A 16,522-nucleotide genomic window follows, 5' to 3' on the forward strand; every position below is an offset into this window, starting at 1 on the left:
TGGGTCACAAAGCCAATCTCTTACCACTAGACCGAACATACTTGATCAGTAAAAATTCTCATAGATGCAGGGTCTGAGGACATTAAAATGTTGAGATATATGTCAAGTTACCATTGTAAAAGATGAATTGGTTATAAAAGGTACAGCAGAAATGAATGATGCATTTCGTTGTACTGCCAATTTGCTTCAAATGTTTCCCCAAAACAATCAAAAATGACATTGGAAATTGCTGTGTAATTTTCCACCTAAGTATCTCAATGAGGCCTATTTCAAACTATAAATCATTCACACACCATAACTACCCCTCCTCTTTACCATGTTGCGGATTTACAGGAGTTGGGCAGCTCCATATTTGATTCCACAGTACATAACTACAAGTACATGCGATAACTGACAGACAGTACAGTTGCAGAATAGGCTCCGAGTACTGCCCAAAATTCACACGTAACCCAGATTGACAGCTCAGCTCCTTCAAAAAGCCGAATCATTGTTTCATTCGCTTCGTATGTACCAGCTTCACAACCACAATTAAATAATCGCTGATTGACCAGAGTATACCATGACCTGCAACATCTTTAGAGAAAGTAATCCGGTGCAGGCTTTTTAGCAGGAGTTCCTCTAGCTTCCTGTATCAAAGCACAAAACAGTGAGATACACTTCATATCATTTCTTCAAAAGGATGTTAAAGATCGCATATTTTTAAAGCTTATTTTATTGGGACTAACAAGGCTACATTTATCAGGTATTCAGGCACTCCTAAACAGTACTACAAGGCACAGTAAGAGGGGCAATTTATTTTGTTACAGCAGTTTAAGTGAGAGATTACTTAGTACCAAAAGGTGTTGAGGCTTAGCACCCAAGGGAAGCTTGCTAAACTAGTCCTTGGTGAGCATACAAATGTAAAAAAGTACGTAAGACACTCACTTTGACTAGAAGATATTTAGTTTCCTATTTCAATCAGAACAATTTACTCTATTTAATTTACAGATCTTTTGGGTGAGATCACAAGTGTATCTCATTGACTCTTGCTTATCACAGTATGCACCCATTCATCATTTTGACCAACAACCCATATTCCCTATCGACTTTTTCTCATTTGGTGACTTCAGGTGTGATAGTTAAATGGCTTTTGCATCTAAAATATATTTAAATTACTGTCCAATACACCCAACATTTTCACTTGGCCAAAATCTTGTTAATGTCTAATCAATCCAGCCATCCATACAGGCTACACAGAGCCTAGAACTGTACCTAGCATCCTCATAATTTGAAGCATCCAAGTGTATAACTCTACTTTGATAAGGTCATGAGGAAGTAGTTTCAGAAACTAAAGGGCCAAGACATCATAACATGGTTGCAGCTTTCAAGGTTAAGTTTTCTAATAGCTTAAACCTTAACCAGCAAAGGTTCATCAAATTCATCAGTACGTCTTTCTGCTCAGCTGATTACCATATACGAAGTATTAAAGAACAAACTCCCAACAAGAAGCTCAGCAAGTTCTGCACTATGTTTGATACAAAAATTAAGCTAACATTTAACTTTTCTAGCATCGACATTAATGAAAATGAAACATGAGAAGTTAGCTTAAAGGTCTGCAAGCCATCTTCTCATGATTAGTTTCAACCGGTGCTCTTCCCCGTGAGAACCAGAATATATAGCTCTTTTGTGCTGAAGCTAAAGTTCAAAACACGGCCTAAAAGTCAAACACAAGTCACTGGCTTCCGGCCAGGAGTGAACAGTAGCAACTACCGTCACCAAACAGCCTACAGTATACACTGAACAAGAAACAGCAGGATCAGATATTCAAATGTACAAACCTGTGGAGCAGCTTGAAAAACTCGGAATTCTTTATTAAGATTCTCATCAAGCTCAAGTATTGCAGCAACATTACCACATCTAGAATGTCCCCGCCAAAGAACAAAGTGTTAGTTATCTATATCATGGCCTGAATGGCAATTAATGAATGGGAACATGATTATAAATCTCAAAATTACCTATAACAATAATTTGGAGCAGACCAAACTGTAACAATCTGATGGTTAAACATCCATTTGAAACCTTCCATTACCAATTGATGGGCACGACATATATAATCAATGTTATTAGTGTGGTTGAATGAGGTAACCACACTGCCACCAAAAAGGTAACCAGCCCCACGAGGACTCATTCCCCAACCATCAACTGCATCTTCAGGGTCAGACCACAGGAGGTCGCACATGGCACCATCATGTGGTACCTCTTGCTTTCTGTCAATTGTCCGTATCTGAACAATACATCAATGAGAAGATCCAGCAGGAGCCAAAATAAATGAAAAATAATATGAATATATTTTCTAACCTGGTCTAACGTTGTTATGGATGGAGATAGACCACCATGAACACCAAAGATCTTATTCTCAATGAGAGCTGATAGACTGTCATAGAATAAAGTTACTAAGAAGTCAGAAGTACAAGTGGATGCCAAAACCACGGCTACAAGAAAGACAGGCGGAAATAAAATAATAAACAACACTTTGACTCTTGACAATAACATCAATACATCATTGCACATTCTCAATTGACTCAGAAATCATTGTGCAATCTTAATTTACTTATAAATTTAACAAAGAAGTCAAACCTTAAATAATCGAATATATCAGTGCAATATCTCCAAACGTTCACAGAGCCATATTTACGGAGGCACTCATCGTAGAAACCATAAACCTGGGAAGCAAAGGATAATCAGTCACCAAACAGCACTTCTGAAATGAGCCAGAAATAAGGTGTGACACAAAAAACAACCTGAGTAATTTGACGACTTTCATGGTTCCCTCTAATAAGAGTGATCCGATCTGGATATCTCACCTATAATTACACAAACGATTAGTTTCCAAACTAATCAGTAAGAAAATGATAGAAGAAACCTTACTTCATAAACAATTAATTTTATATGATGAAATTTAGACACACAATAGAAATATAAGCACATTCCTGTTTTCCTGGCTTCCACTAAATAACTATAATCCTCCAAACAAGTTTATAATGATTGACATTAAAAGATAAGAGGATCCTATTCTCTTCAGTGAAGAAGCCTTATTTCTCCCCTAAAAGCACATCTTTATTGAGTCTCCTTTGGTGTTTATATTCCACGTTCTATTCAATATACTTTCGTCATTAGACAATTATTTTGATTCAAGTCAAAGTCCTGCTTCTAGCAATCTCAAGTTTCAAACGAAGAAAGAAATTGCCGTATTGGCCAAATATTAGTTAACATAACTATTACTCTGTGGCCTCTAAAGGTAGGGAAAGGACCCTTATCTGATGCAGAATACATAACAGCTGTGTTGCTATTTTATAACAAGAAGCTTAAGCATTTTTTAATAACCTGTTTTAATTTAGTACACTGAACCAGAGATGGTGAATCTTTGGTTCCCCTGAATATAGACGCTGACATAGTATCAACAATTTTTTCCAAGTCCTTGTTTCTATGGGCCAAATCACTCGCCTATGAGGGCTATGACTACGAAGTCATATTCTTGACTGAAGAATTTAATTATTGAGCAAAACAAAACATCATTTTCTGTTACATCATAATAAAATAATCTAAAAAAAAGATGGGAATAGGATTTGATATAACAGTCAGGAATGAAGTTGAAAGAAACTTCCATTAAGAAGATGTTACAGTTGCATGAAAGACACATAGTCAACTCAAACTCAGGTTGCAGGTCTAGGCAGGAGAAGAGGTTTGTATTTTGGGACATAACACAGTTCAGAGGTATGATCTAATAGGATTCTGAAGCCTAAGACAACAATCTTAACATGAACCCCTAAAATCATTTGATCGATAATTATTTTTTGTAGCAGACAGCTTCATCTAATCCTACAGGACATTTTTCCAAGGCTTTTCAATTACAACATACAAAATGCTTCATATCTAGCTTGGTTTGGTCAAGGATGGATAACAGGCTATCACGACACCATAGAAAATTCTGAATCTTTAAAAGAATCTCACAATCTGACTTGAATCTCAACCAAGACATTAGTTTCTTGCTCATCAAACAAATGCATAGAAAGCAGCTTCTTCTTGGATGCTTGTGCTTCCTTATATGGATTTTTCTCAGCCACATGACCCATAAAGAAAACACTCATTCATTTTCATCATGTATTGCATTGAGCAGTTCTTCAAAGGCTTTATATATAAATGATGCTAACTACATACAAATAAAGAGAACCCAGAGCATGGCTATAAAATCAAGCCAGTTATCACACAAAAATAGATGACATACTGCAGAAGTAGTTTGTTTTTAATTGTTCCTGCAGACCTATCACTCATATTAGTGGCCATGTAGCTTTTTCTTGAGGAGACGTAAGAACAATGAGTGAAAAGAAAGTACCCAGCATCACACCCTGTTCCCTTTGCTTTCTAGGAGTGCAAATCATCCAGAAGAACTGACCAATGGCTTACATTGGAGAATAACCATTTTTACTCACAACATCAATGCTAACATAAAAAGGGTCACACCTAAGGCCAGGTCTCAACAGATTCAAGAATTACCACCTCCGCAATCGCATATACAGATGAGATATACATGGTTGTAACTTTGATCATTGTTGGAAGCGCATCAGAATATCAGATTGGTCAGCACTGTAATTTTAGTCTTAGTACATAATTAAATAGGAGTGCCAAAACTCCCTATGGCAGGTGGGGGACCAAGGTGACCAGCCTGGATTTATTTTAATATATTATGAATAAAATATTACCCTATAAAACATAAGAGAAAACAAGTAATCATGGTAAAACTAACTTTTTCAAAATCAAGAGGTCATGCGCTCAAAATCACACTCACACACACCCCAAAATAAAATTAATAATTTATTTTCCCCAGTTCTGCCATTGCATAGGAGGGATCAAATCCTGTCTAACTGTTTTCTAATAACATTTAAGTAATTTGTAAAATCACAGCACCTGTTGTTGCTGGGTTATAACCATCTTGAATTGGCTCACTAACAGCAAGAAACTAAACTTACATCATGATGTAAGAAGCAACTGAAGTATGTGTACTTTTCCCCGGGGCATTTGTTAAACTGGACTATTTGGAATGTTGATTTGCAATATACTATGAAAAAAAAAAAAAATCAATGGGTATCAGCTCATCATCACCATCATGTACATTCACAAAAAGAGCTAGCATCTCGCACATTTTAGCTAAGCAATAATACTCATCTGACAACTAAGCTAGCAAAAAAAACTAAGGCCAAAAAAACAAGGTTATAACATACCTTAAGGGCAAGAAGGAGTAGAAAAGTCTCCACGGAGTAAAATCCTCTGTCCACAAAATCTCCAAGAAATAAGTAGTTTGTCTTTGGACAATCACCACCCACCTTGAACAGTTCTTTCATATCATAAAACTGTCCATGAATGTCACCACATATCTGTGAAAGCATTGAAAGAGACATCACCAATTATTCTAAAGTACATCCCATGCTAACAAATCATATAAAAAATGAAGAACCATTATAACAGATGCAAGAAAGAACAAATATTGAATGCAAAATTAACAAGAAAAACAGACACATTTTACGTGGTTCACCAACAATGCATTGGCTACGTCCATAGGCAGGCGAGAGCAATAGTTTTATTGATTTTGGAGTTACAGATTCAGAACAGATTTGAGACCAATCACCAAAAGCAGATTGATTGTCTCTCGGATTTCTAATGTTATCTCTCTCGAATTTCACAGATGAGAAATACACAAAAGACTCTCACATCATGCGACTACGAATAACCCTAGGGAAGTATATATATAGGCTAGCACTCCGGAATAAGATAGATAGACGAGCAGAAAAACGTTGACCGCCTCAGCATTAAATTGTCGCACGCAACTCTGAGAGTTGCATTGACCCTCGTTGCGCAACTTCCAGACTTCTTGTGTTGTGCGCGACCGAGCTTTCGCTAGCTGTTGAGTGAGCTCTCGCTAGTCCCAGCCATACCTAAATAGCTCCGCAAGCTATAGCTCGCTCGCCTAGGAGCTATAGCTTCACTTTCGTCGCAACTTCACAATTGCCTACGAACTACTAAGCTACCTTGCGAGCTATCGCTGACGCTCACCACTCCAAGACCCGAAATCATATTCAAGGCATATTTCTTACACAAATACAGGCTGCTAACCAATGAATGAGAAGAATATAAATACTAGAAAACTTATTTCAAACAACACACCCCTACAAATTACTTGGTATAGAACAACAGCATAGACACTTTTTGTAGTCCAAAAAAAGCCTCATTAACCTCAGTTAGCTCATTTGAGCTCTTCTCATAAATTAAGATGAGAACAAGCTACGCTAATCAAATATTAGGACATTACAGCTTTGATTCTAATTCCTATAGAGCTAATCATTTGATATCAAGTCAAAGAATATTTTCCAGGTTGATGAAGTGTCCAACACACCAACTAATGGATTTTCCAGAATTCCAGGTAGCACTGACCTAGAGCTGAATAAATCAGCCTCCAGCCTCCCAATTATGCTGCCCTTAGCAAATTGGACGATGGGTGACTAGTTTCTATCACTGGACAGCTTGTTTGCCAGTTGTTCACAAAATGCATTCTTGACAGAAGAGCTATATCGTTGGTATTTAGGCTTTGGATTTGAGCACAAGATCTATGCAAGCTTTATTTGCACAAACAATGGCTTGTACTTGAAGTAACGAAGCATAGATGCCAGAAAGGCATAACTTTAATCTTCTTGTAGCAAAGCATCACACGCATCAGACTTTGCATACAGCATACATGTGTGAGCTTGTCAGCGAGAACACTAAATAGCCTCGCCATCGTGAGCTTGACATGAATCAATGCCCCTACTCAGCTTAGCTTGTTTTGACACTAGCCATGAACTACACTAATGATGGTATTGGCCAATATGGCCATAGGGCCATCCAAAGTTTGTTACTACATTCTAGGCATGCTACACAATGTTGACCTCAATGCTAACCATAGACTAACTACTTAATGTTTGCAAGCGACCTGCACTAAATGCTGACTTGCTTTGGGCCACTTCATGATTTTTGGGCGCCGGGTTCAACGTCCCAATTCCAAATTTTCAACCAGTTGGGCTACCTCCAAATGTTATGGAGGAAATTCAGATTCTTTGAATAAAAGGATTTTTTCAAGTAATTGACCCCTAAGATGGTATCTACAAAACATCATCTTCCTAATTAGGGCTTATATGCAGGACTTGTGAATTTTTGTTACAACCATCAACTGAAGTTTCATTTATCTTGTCACAAAGCTATTAAGAAAAAAGATAGAAGCTTTTGTAGATGTCTATACATACTTCTCTACCCTAAAGCTATAGGATGTGTGCCGCCAATCTATCATAGACACAAATAACATTTGACAAACAAAAAAAAACTATCATCATCCCGAGAGCTTAATGTACCCAAACCTCATCTAAATTACCAAGCCAAGATCTTATTGGACCAAAATCCATCCTACTAAGATCCCTGAGAGATACTTATAGGAACATTAACTACTCCAAATCAACTTCTCAACTTCTACCAAAATCCAGCTCAAACTTCTATACAATTAAAGAGCATCAGGATTTGTTTATTTTTCTTCTTTCTGCCTTTCCCATCATGTTCAAGTACTAAACCTCAGCTTCGAATTCAATATACTATTACTCTCTATCTCCTACATACCCCTAACTCTAACTTTTGCTGTAGAAAGCAAATGACACTATATACATTAGCTTTGTATGATCTTTATCACAACCCCGCAATCCAAGCTGGAAGAGGGAAACAAAAAACAGGCCAAGAGTCAAACCAAAATATTCAGTCCCCAATCAACTATTAATACTTCACTATGTTATCAGTCGCAAGACTCTCAACCATCAAAATTTGTCACTTTAAATTTGCCCATCATGAACATATCAACTCAAACAAGAAACTAAGCTTAACCCCAATGAAAACCATTAATATAGACTGAAAAATCAGCTTTTTCTCTCATATTTCCCCTAATTAATCATTAAATAAGGCTTCCACTTAAAATTACAACCATGCTTATACAATTCCAATCATATAAAAATTCACCCAATATGAGCTAAAATAAACAAATCCCAGAAAAATTTAGTGGCAAAACAACTAGAATTACAACAATAAATATACAAATCCAATAATCAAACAAAAAACACCAGAAATCCACCCCAGAAAAGATGAGCAAAAAACAAACAAAACCCAGAAAAATTGAAGCTTTAAAATAGAAATTGAAAAGAGGAGAGAGACTAACAGTGACAGGAGCATCAACCCTTTGAACATTACTTTCTTCGACTAAAATTTCCATGGCTTTAAGGCAAAGTGCTTTCACTTCAGATTCTTTCAAGGGTTCGCACCTTTTTAGCTGCTCAATTTGCCTGTCAAGGTCTGACATCTTCCCATCCACCTCTTCACTTTCTCTCTCTAAAAATGCTCTATTTTCTCTCTCCTCTGTGTAACAATGGAGGAGAGGAGGAGCAGATTTGGGAAGAGTAGAAGGAGGAGAGAGAAAATACGCTCTTTTTTAGTGAAACAAGCACTCTCTTTTTTTATTTTTATTTTTCTTGATTCTTTTATTATGTTTTTTGTTTTCTTTTTCTTGGATTTGTTTCTTCTTCTTCTTCCTTTTTATATTTTCAAGAGATTTAATTTAGATCTCTTTAGCATCACTAATTCAATTGATCATCATTCTAACTCATCACTTTTTGACATTTCATTATTTTTTTGACATGAGCTTAATCAAAGTAAATTACAAGACGACATTATAATTAAATTAGGTCAAATTATTAAATAACTACTCCATATAAAAAAATTAATAATTAAGGTATTTTGTAATTAAGGGCATGTTCACATTTACTTAACTGAACTAAATTGAATTGAGCTGAAATGAATATTTTATGTGAGGGGGAAAGTAGGAGCTAAACTGAACCGAACTGATTAAAGCTTAATTGAATTGAACTAATTGAAGCTTAACTGAACTGAACTGAAATTAAGTAAATGTAAACAGGTCATAAGTTGTCTACGAAAAAATATAATACTTCCGTATGTAGTATAAGATGTGGATCAAACAAATTGTATGATTTATGTTCAATAAAAAGAGAATTACACAATTAGAAAAAAAAATTAAGAAAAAAAATCCAACCAAATCTTCTATGCCTGTCCAATTTCACAAAATTAATGTGCTTTGTTGTTTTCAAGTTAGGACATGTCATCCGGTGTGTGGTTTAATCGTGTTTCTTCCAATAAAGACACCCCATGACTTAGCAAGCATAGTAACATAATTTCTTGTGTTTTTTCATGCTGGGTTATGTTGTGTCTTGTTACACTTCTTGATGATATAGTATAAAATCTACTTAACAATTGGGTTGAATTGGTCCTTTCATTTGATATCAAACTAACGCCAGCGTGATAAAAAGACCTTTCCTTTCAATGTGGCATCTTACTCGTTTGATAAGGTGGAACCCTGTCATATGAGGATGTGTGAATAAAACCTATTATCGAGTCTCAACATACATTACTTTTAAACTTTTGATTAAGATGGTCTATTAGTATTTCTTGTCCAAATTAAGTCAGTGCACAGCTCATCACGCATAATAATAACATTTTATACCATGCTTTTTCGTCCAAGCTTGGTTATGTTTTGCCTAGTGCCATCTTTAGTGAGATTGATATTTAAGCTCATGATTTTATCAGGTAAAACTACTACATTAAGTAGCATTATCACCTAAAATTCAATAATTTCTAATTAAATTAATATATCAAACGGTTGTTTCTTTACTTAAACCATTGAAGTATTGAGTATTGACCAAATGGAGAATAAAACTTGGAAACACATATATAAGAGACCTGTTAGACTGTTATGTTTTAATTCCAATTAAAATTGCTACTTTGAAATACAAGTTTTACTTGCATTAACCAATACTTAAGATTGATAGAATTGCTATCTATCTTAAGTAGCAATTTTCCCAAGCAAAAAAGATGTAGTATATTGTTTGAAAAGCATTCCTTAATAAGCTTATATACTCTTTATTTGAAACATGTTATTTTATATTGAATTGAACATAATTATTGATCCATGTTATATTGTATTGAATTGAACATTTTTTTAGATTAAATTGTATCATTGGTATGTCATATGAATTGTATATTATGCAATATGCATCATACTCTTAAATTTCCGGCCTCTTGGTGGAAATATTTCTTGGGGTTTGTCTCTTCTGCTAACACTCCAGTGTTTTTATTGGGAATTACTTCACAATGTTCTGCCTCTCTTTAGGAATATGCAGCTTCGGGGGATTCGATAGTTCAACAACTTATATGTATAGTTACCAGGAACGTGAAACGTCAGACCACTTCCATGATTTTTCTTTCTCTTCTCAGCTTTGGGCTTATGCTCCGGTTGCATTCTCTTCTCTCCATTTGCAAGAAAAACCTTTTGCTGATTGGTTCGCAGACAAATTCTCTTTCTCTTTAAGTTTCGTTCCTCTTGGAATTGGGACGGTTTGGTCTCCTTTTGTTAGGCAGTCGCGTAACCACAAGTTTTTTAGACTGGTAGTGTTGTCTCATTATCTTGGTTATCTATTTAGTGTAGGAATGGATCTCTAGAAGTGTTTCGGCGCAATCCCTCGTCCGCTCGTTAGGGAAACCTTCTCCCCATATTTCGGCAGCTTCTGCTTTTTGCTATTTGCAGGTTGACTCCTCCTCTGCTTTTGACATCTGCCTTCTTTTTTATGAGGCTTGGAGTGGTCAGCATCTTAGCGCAGGAGCATGCTGGATTTTTAGGGATTTTTTTTTTCCAGATTCTGTGTTGGGTGGTTGCTCGAGAGCATGTCACTCCTCTTTGGCCCTTCAGTCTGAGTTAAATTACAGGCGTGTTGTTGGGCTTTTCGGGTTGCTGGTCATCAAGGCTTTCGTCGTCTTCTTATCTACTCTGACCATTCGAATCTTTTTTCTTTTATGAGGGATGGTGGCAACGACGATATTTCTTGCCTCTGGTTGCTTCATGATATTGGCTTTCTCTCTTGCAAATCTTTGTCTACAAACTTCATAAGGTTCGTTGTTAGTGGGTTGCCCCGGGTCACTGATTGGTTGTTTAGGCTTGTCGTTGACAATTGCTTTGTTGATTTTTTAGTTTTTGTGTGTGTTTGCTTCTTGTCAACAAAAACAAATCTAAGCTTTGACAACATCCGTTGACCTTATGTGACTATTTTTCCAATTTTTTTTATAAATAATTTGAAAAAAAAACCCATAAAACGACGTCGTTTAAGGCAGCGAAGAGCCACTAAACTCGTATGATTAGACTAAATTAAAGAAAACTGTGCTCAAAGCGGTGGCGAGTCACGACGTGCCTCGCTTTCCCCTTCACCCCACCATCCCTTCTCTCTCCTCCAAACTTCTTTCATCATCATTTTCATCTTCTTCTTCGAAGACGCTGTCTCCACTTTTTCTCTCTTCAATTAATCACTCAATTTCCCAAATTCAATCTATAAGAAGGTAAACACCTTTTTAAAAATTCTAACTTTTTAATTTTTGTTAATTCTGTTGTTACTCTGTTGTTGTTTGATCCCAGTTCATTTTTATATTTGATTGTTGTAATTTGATTGTTTTGTATCAATTTAGCTTCTATAAGTTCGATTTTGTTAGCTCAATTCAACTTGCATTGTTCAAGATTTCATTTTATTTTATTATGATCATTTTATTTTTTCTGGGTTGATTTGAATTATTGATTAGTACTGCTGGAACTTTTTGGATTATGGATATGATTGTAAAGTTGAATTCATGATGATTTGATTTTTTTTTTAAAAAAAATTATTTTATTTGTCATAATATTGCATAAATAAAACTGTCTAAGTTGGTGGACATTCTGAAATATATCAAGATTTCACGATTGTATACTTAACTACAACTGCACAAATATAACATGAACTTTATGTAGACGGTATGATAAATTATCCCCTTTATATTAAGGAGATCAACCGGGAGTTTCTTGTCGATGTTAACCGACCCCAAACCAATTTGGGACTAAGACTTTGTTGTTGTTTAGATTAGTTTTATCTATAGGTTGATAACATTTTTCTTGAGGTAATTTCGGCAAAATTTGATGTTGTTTTGTTAAGAATATTATTTCACTTCGTTGGTCATGACATTATTTTGTTTATGAATGCATATATCCTTGTCTTGGAGTAGGACACAATTTTTAACTTGTATTTTATTTTTTGAGGAAATTTTTATTAATTACTCAAAATGTTTAAGTTGGTTTTCCCGTTTCTGAGTCTTGTGTTTTGTGTGTGTGTGTGTGTGGGGGTGTTGAGGCTGTTTTGTTGGAAGAGTAGTTAATGCCACTCTTATTTCAATATACTCAATAAACTTTTGTTTTCTTATAAGGTTTGATGGCTTCGACATCTGGGGACTCTTGGATGAAGGAGTACAATGAAGCGACCAAATTAGCTGATGATATTAATGGCATGATATCAGAGAAAACAGCAATGTCAGGTTCTGGACCAGATTCACAGCGTCATTTTTCATCTTTACGGCGAAAGATCACAATCCTTGGGACTAGACTTGATAGTTTAGAATCCCTGTTATCTAAGCTTCCTAGTAAGAAGACTATGTGAGTCTTTATATCAGGATCTTTATCATCAACTTATTTTAAAGCTTAAATTAGTGCTTTAGCTTAAATGAATACGTCTAACATCTGTGGCATGTGGCTCATTTAATGTCCTTTTTATTTTCTCTGTATCTGATCTGTTTCGGTTCATCTAGAGTCTCTGTCATTTTCAAGTTGATAAGTTATGGATTTATTGTCATTTTTTGCTGTAGGAGATAGAGATTAGCTTTTGTTATGGAATATTTCGTCTTAACTTTTAGGTTTTATCTGAAGGGATGAAAATATACCGTTTTGGTGAAGGCCTTGCCCCCCCCCCCCCTGTGTGTGTGTGTTTTAATATATGATGATGTTTTTTTGCCCTTACCTTCTATCAATCTCTGTTACCACTTATTAGCTATCAACTTGTATTTTATTGTATCCTTTTGTGTTGTTAACTATCATTGAGCTCGAACTTAAGCTGACATCTCTCCTTTTAAGATATTGGCTTCTTCAAATGTCATACAATGATACAATATAGTGTTATTGGTGGAGGGAGAATGGCACTCTGGCTCCTGTACGTCTTGTGGCTATGTTTTAATAGGGAGTAGGGTCTGACAAGAAGTGTGATTTAACCGATATAAACAACAGTTGAGAGAATTTGTGAGGAACAAAATTAATACCATGCAGATCTTCAGTCAATACATGTGGACATATGGCTTAGGACCTTGTAAATTTGAGTCACGAATAAGGTTTGTTGGTGCCTTGGTGCATTCCTCCTGTAATGTGCTGTTTTTCCCTGTGACAGACCTGACAGTGAGAGGCATTATGATATAAATGCTGGAATTATTTGATTCGTGCCTCTCAGCGCCTATGGTCCCTGTAGGCTGTAGGTGGAGCTATTGTATTTTAAAGTATGACAAATTGCATGGTGGGTGACTGGGTTCTGCTTTACACATTGATATTCAAGAGATTTTCTCATGGAGATTGTGCTTTCTTGTGACATTGCAGAACAGAGAAAGAGTTGAATCGCCGCAAGGACATGCTTTCAAACTTGAGAACGAAGACGAATCAAATGGCAACCACTTTGAACATGTCAAATTTTGCCAACAGAGACAGCTTACTTGGGCCGGAGACAAAGTCTGTTGATGCCGTGACTAGAGCTTCTGAGATGGATAATCAAGGCATTGTTAGTCTTCAAAGGCAAATCATGAAGGGTGAGTTGCTTAATCTTGTTCAACTGGGAACTTGTTTTAGTTATTATTTTTTTTCCTGCTTCCATTGGTTCCCGGGACACGTTTTGTTACTGTGTGTTATTTATTTATTTTAATTTTTATGTTGAATTTGCATTTGGACAGAGCAAGATGAAGGGCTTGAACAGTTGGAGGAGACTGTTATGAGTACAAAACATATTGCACTCGCTGTGAATGAAGAACTTGAGCTACACACAAGACTCATTGTACAGTTTCTACCTTTGAGTTAGATTGTTGTAGAACCCCTATTTAATGTTTCTTGAACTCCAAGTGTTCAACTATGGAGTATTTACTAATGCTAGCATAAATTGATTATTTATGTGATTGTCATCCTGGCAGGATAACCTGGATCAACATGTTGAATTTACAGGCTCTCGAATGCAGGTAGTGATCTCCCCTTAATTTAAATTCCTGTTCCCTTTTCTGATTTGAACGATGTTTAGCATCAAATTAATGTAGTGCTACCGAGTTGTGTTTAAGGATTCAGGCAGTGTTGTCCTTGGTCATTCATTGACACATTTTTGATATCTTCTGCCCCCATGTAGGACATCCATAATATGCTTGTTCTGAACATTGTAAACTTAGAATTGTTTCTCCTAACCAATTGTTGTAAAGCTTTCGGTTCTCTTTCCAGCTTAGCTAATGTGATTTTCTATAGATTAGATCCATTCCATGTGCCCTAGTGCGTAGGTATAATTATTTATGTGTCTGAACTCTCAGTACAGTTTTACCTTGTCTTACATACAGATTAATAATATATGGTGGAAACTTTCTTATATTTAGATAATGTCTGTTTTTTATTCATTTGTTTTGACAAAATTTTTCAAGTGTGAAATTAATTCTTGTGGAGAGGACTTACAACTCATTAGGTTACTTTTAATTTTCTGGGTCACCATTGTGTGTTAACTGAGACTACATTAGTATTCCCTTTATAGCATTTTTCTTGCCCAATCCATTTTATTCACGGAGACACAAGAGTTTGTATCTGTATCTTATAGCAATGTTGGGAAAACCCATGTTACATCTCACTGTCTCGGGCTCGTTCTGCCAATTTTTTTTATGGCAAATTGGATTACTTAATGCCCCTTTGGTTTGGAAGGTTGTAACATTATCTCAATACCTTGTAAATAAACCTGCCTCAAATTTTCTAAAGACCCTTTATCATAGGTATATAATCGGCAGATTTAATCTTAAGATATTTTGTGAAAGCCAATGACAAACTATTACTACACTAAAAACACTTACAATTTGCTCTAGGCATCCAAAAATAGTAAATGTGACTATTATTTTGGATGAATGGAGTAATCAGATTTAAGTGTTTGGATAAGAAAGGAAGAGGTGTTAGTTTTCATGACTATATCTCTTTAATTTTGCAATGAACATGATGGCAGTCTTCTATGAATGTTTTAATTATTTGGTTTCATTGCTAGCTACTAACTCCAGTGAACCTCTGTATTGTTGTGATGGTTTGTTATCACGGGAACAGCGTATATCGAGGAGTCTTGCAATTCTGAGCAAGAAAACCAAGGGTAGTTGTTCCTGCTTGTGCCTACTGCTGTCAGTTGCTGGGATTATAGTTTTAATCCTTGCTATCTTTGTGTTGATAAAGTATTTATGATTGTATGTATCAAGTGTGTGTATGTAAATTGTAATGTTGTGAGAATTCTTCTATTTTCTTCTTTTTCCTTTTTGTTGCCTGCTTCTTGTGAAGTCAAGTCATGGATTGGTTTGCCCTGCTGTATGCGATGCTTAAACTACACGATTAAAGCAATATGAGTGTTCGAAAAGCTTACAAGAATGCAAGGGATTTTTGATCAAAACAAGATATGTGGGGAGAAAATATTACATTCAAGTTCCCATTAATAGTGGACTAAGGTGATTCAGTTTCTGGATAAGAAAATGTCAATAATCTATTTTTAGTCATACAATTTGACACGAGAGGCTACAGCAGAGAGCCAATATAAGTGTTGCCTTTCCTTGGCCATGTAATGATAACACGAATTAGGATCACTACATTCTTATGGTCTTTACCTATTGGAAGAAAGATCGAAGGCAGGACATGAAATCAGTAGAGAGCCAACGTTACTAATACTATTGAAGGGCTAGTACACGAAAGATACGAATTTTGTTGTCTACAAGCGTGCCATTTAATAGTGAATGTTATTGTGTGTAGTGAGGTTTGTTGTGTATGCAAAGTATACACCATACAGCCGCCTAGAAAGCACTCGTAACAAAAGAGGTGCTTGTTACTTGAGTAGTTATTTTTAGGTCTTATATTTTGTCTTAGTGTGATATTATGGTCTTTGAAAACAAGGCTACATATGATGTAGTTATACACTTATACTTAAGAGAGAAACATGTTTAAAACCATCATACAAAGACAATAATTGGTGATTTACAGACTCGTGGCATTGCTACTTGCTAGGTCACAAGGAGCCCGAGGCTCCCAAGTCATAATGTTTTTATTATGCAAGGGAAAGACCACCAATCACATGATTAGTAATTAGCAAATTTATACTTACTGACATGAATTATGAACCAAGTACAACCATTGACATGAACTTGTATTTACAATCAAATTAACATCAAATAACCTAACTGTAATTGTTGACAAAACTTAACTATACAATCAAATTATGGAGTAACATTAAAGACTAAGACGCACAATAGCTCCGTATTA

At 35.8% G+C, this 16,522-nt stretch overlaps 2 protein-coding genes across 2 annotated transcripts; one reads left to right on the forward strand and one right to left on the reverse strand.

Moving 5' to 3' along the window:
• Positions 1–74: 74 nt before the first annotated feature.
• LOC110723943 (serine/threonine-protein phosphatase PP-X isozyme 2) lies at positions 75–8,713 on the reverse strand. The gene is made up of 8 exons (XM_021903356.1): positions 8,261–8,713; positions 5,259–5,411; positions 2,781–2,843; positions 2,617–2,702; positions 2,338–2,413; positions 1,995–2,263; positions 1,818–1,896; positions 75–626 (listed from the first exon to the last, which is right to left on the reverse strand). The coding sequence occupies exons 1-8, from the start codon at positions 8,399–8,401 to the stop codon at positions 576–578; spliced, it is 918 nt and encodes a 305-aa protein (XP_021759048.1). The 5' UTR covers positions 8,402–8,713; the 3' UTR covers positions 75–575.
• A 2,592-nt stretch (positions 8,714–11,305) lies between these two features.
• Positions 11,306–15,640, forward strand: LOC110723944 (syntaxin-52-like). Its single transcript, XM_021903357.1, has 6 exons — positions 11,306–11,499; positions 12,391–12,616; positions 13,601–13,806; positions 13,948–14,048; positions 14,182–14,226; positions 15,329–15,640. The coding sequence occupies exons 2-6, from the start codon at positions 12,396–12,398 to the stop codon at positions 15,458–15,460; spliced, it is 705 nt and encodes a 234-aa protein (XP_021759049.1). The 5' UTR covers positions 11,306–11,499; positions 12,391–12,395; the 3' UTR covers positions 15,461–15,640.
• Positions 15,641–16,522: the final 882 nt, after the last annotated feature.

This window comes from Chenopodium quinoa, unplaced genomic scaffold (genome assembly GCF_001683475.1).
Source record: "Chenopodium quinoa cultivar QQ74 unplaced genomic scaffold, ASM168347v1, whole genome shotgun sequence".
In the NCBI taxonomy this organism is placed as follows: domain Eukaryota; kingdom Viridiplantae; phylum Streptophyta; class Magnoliopsida; order Caryophyllales; family Amaranthaceae; genus Chenopodium; species Chenopodium quinoa.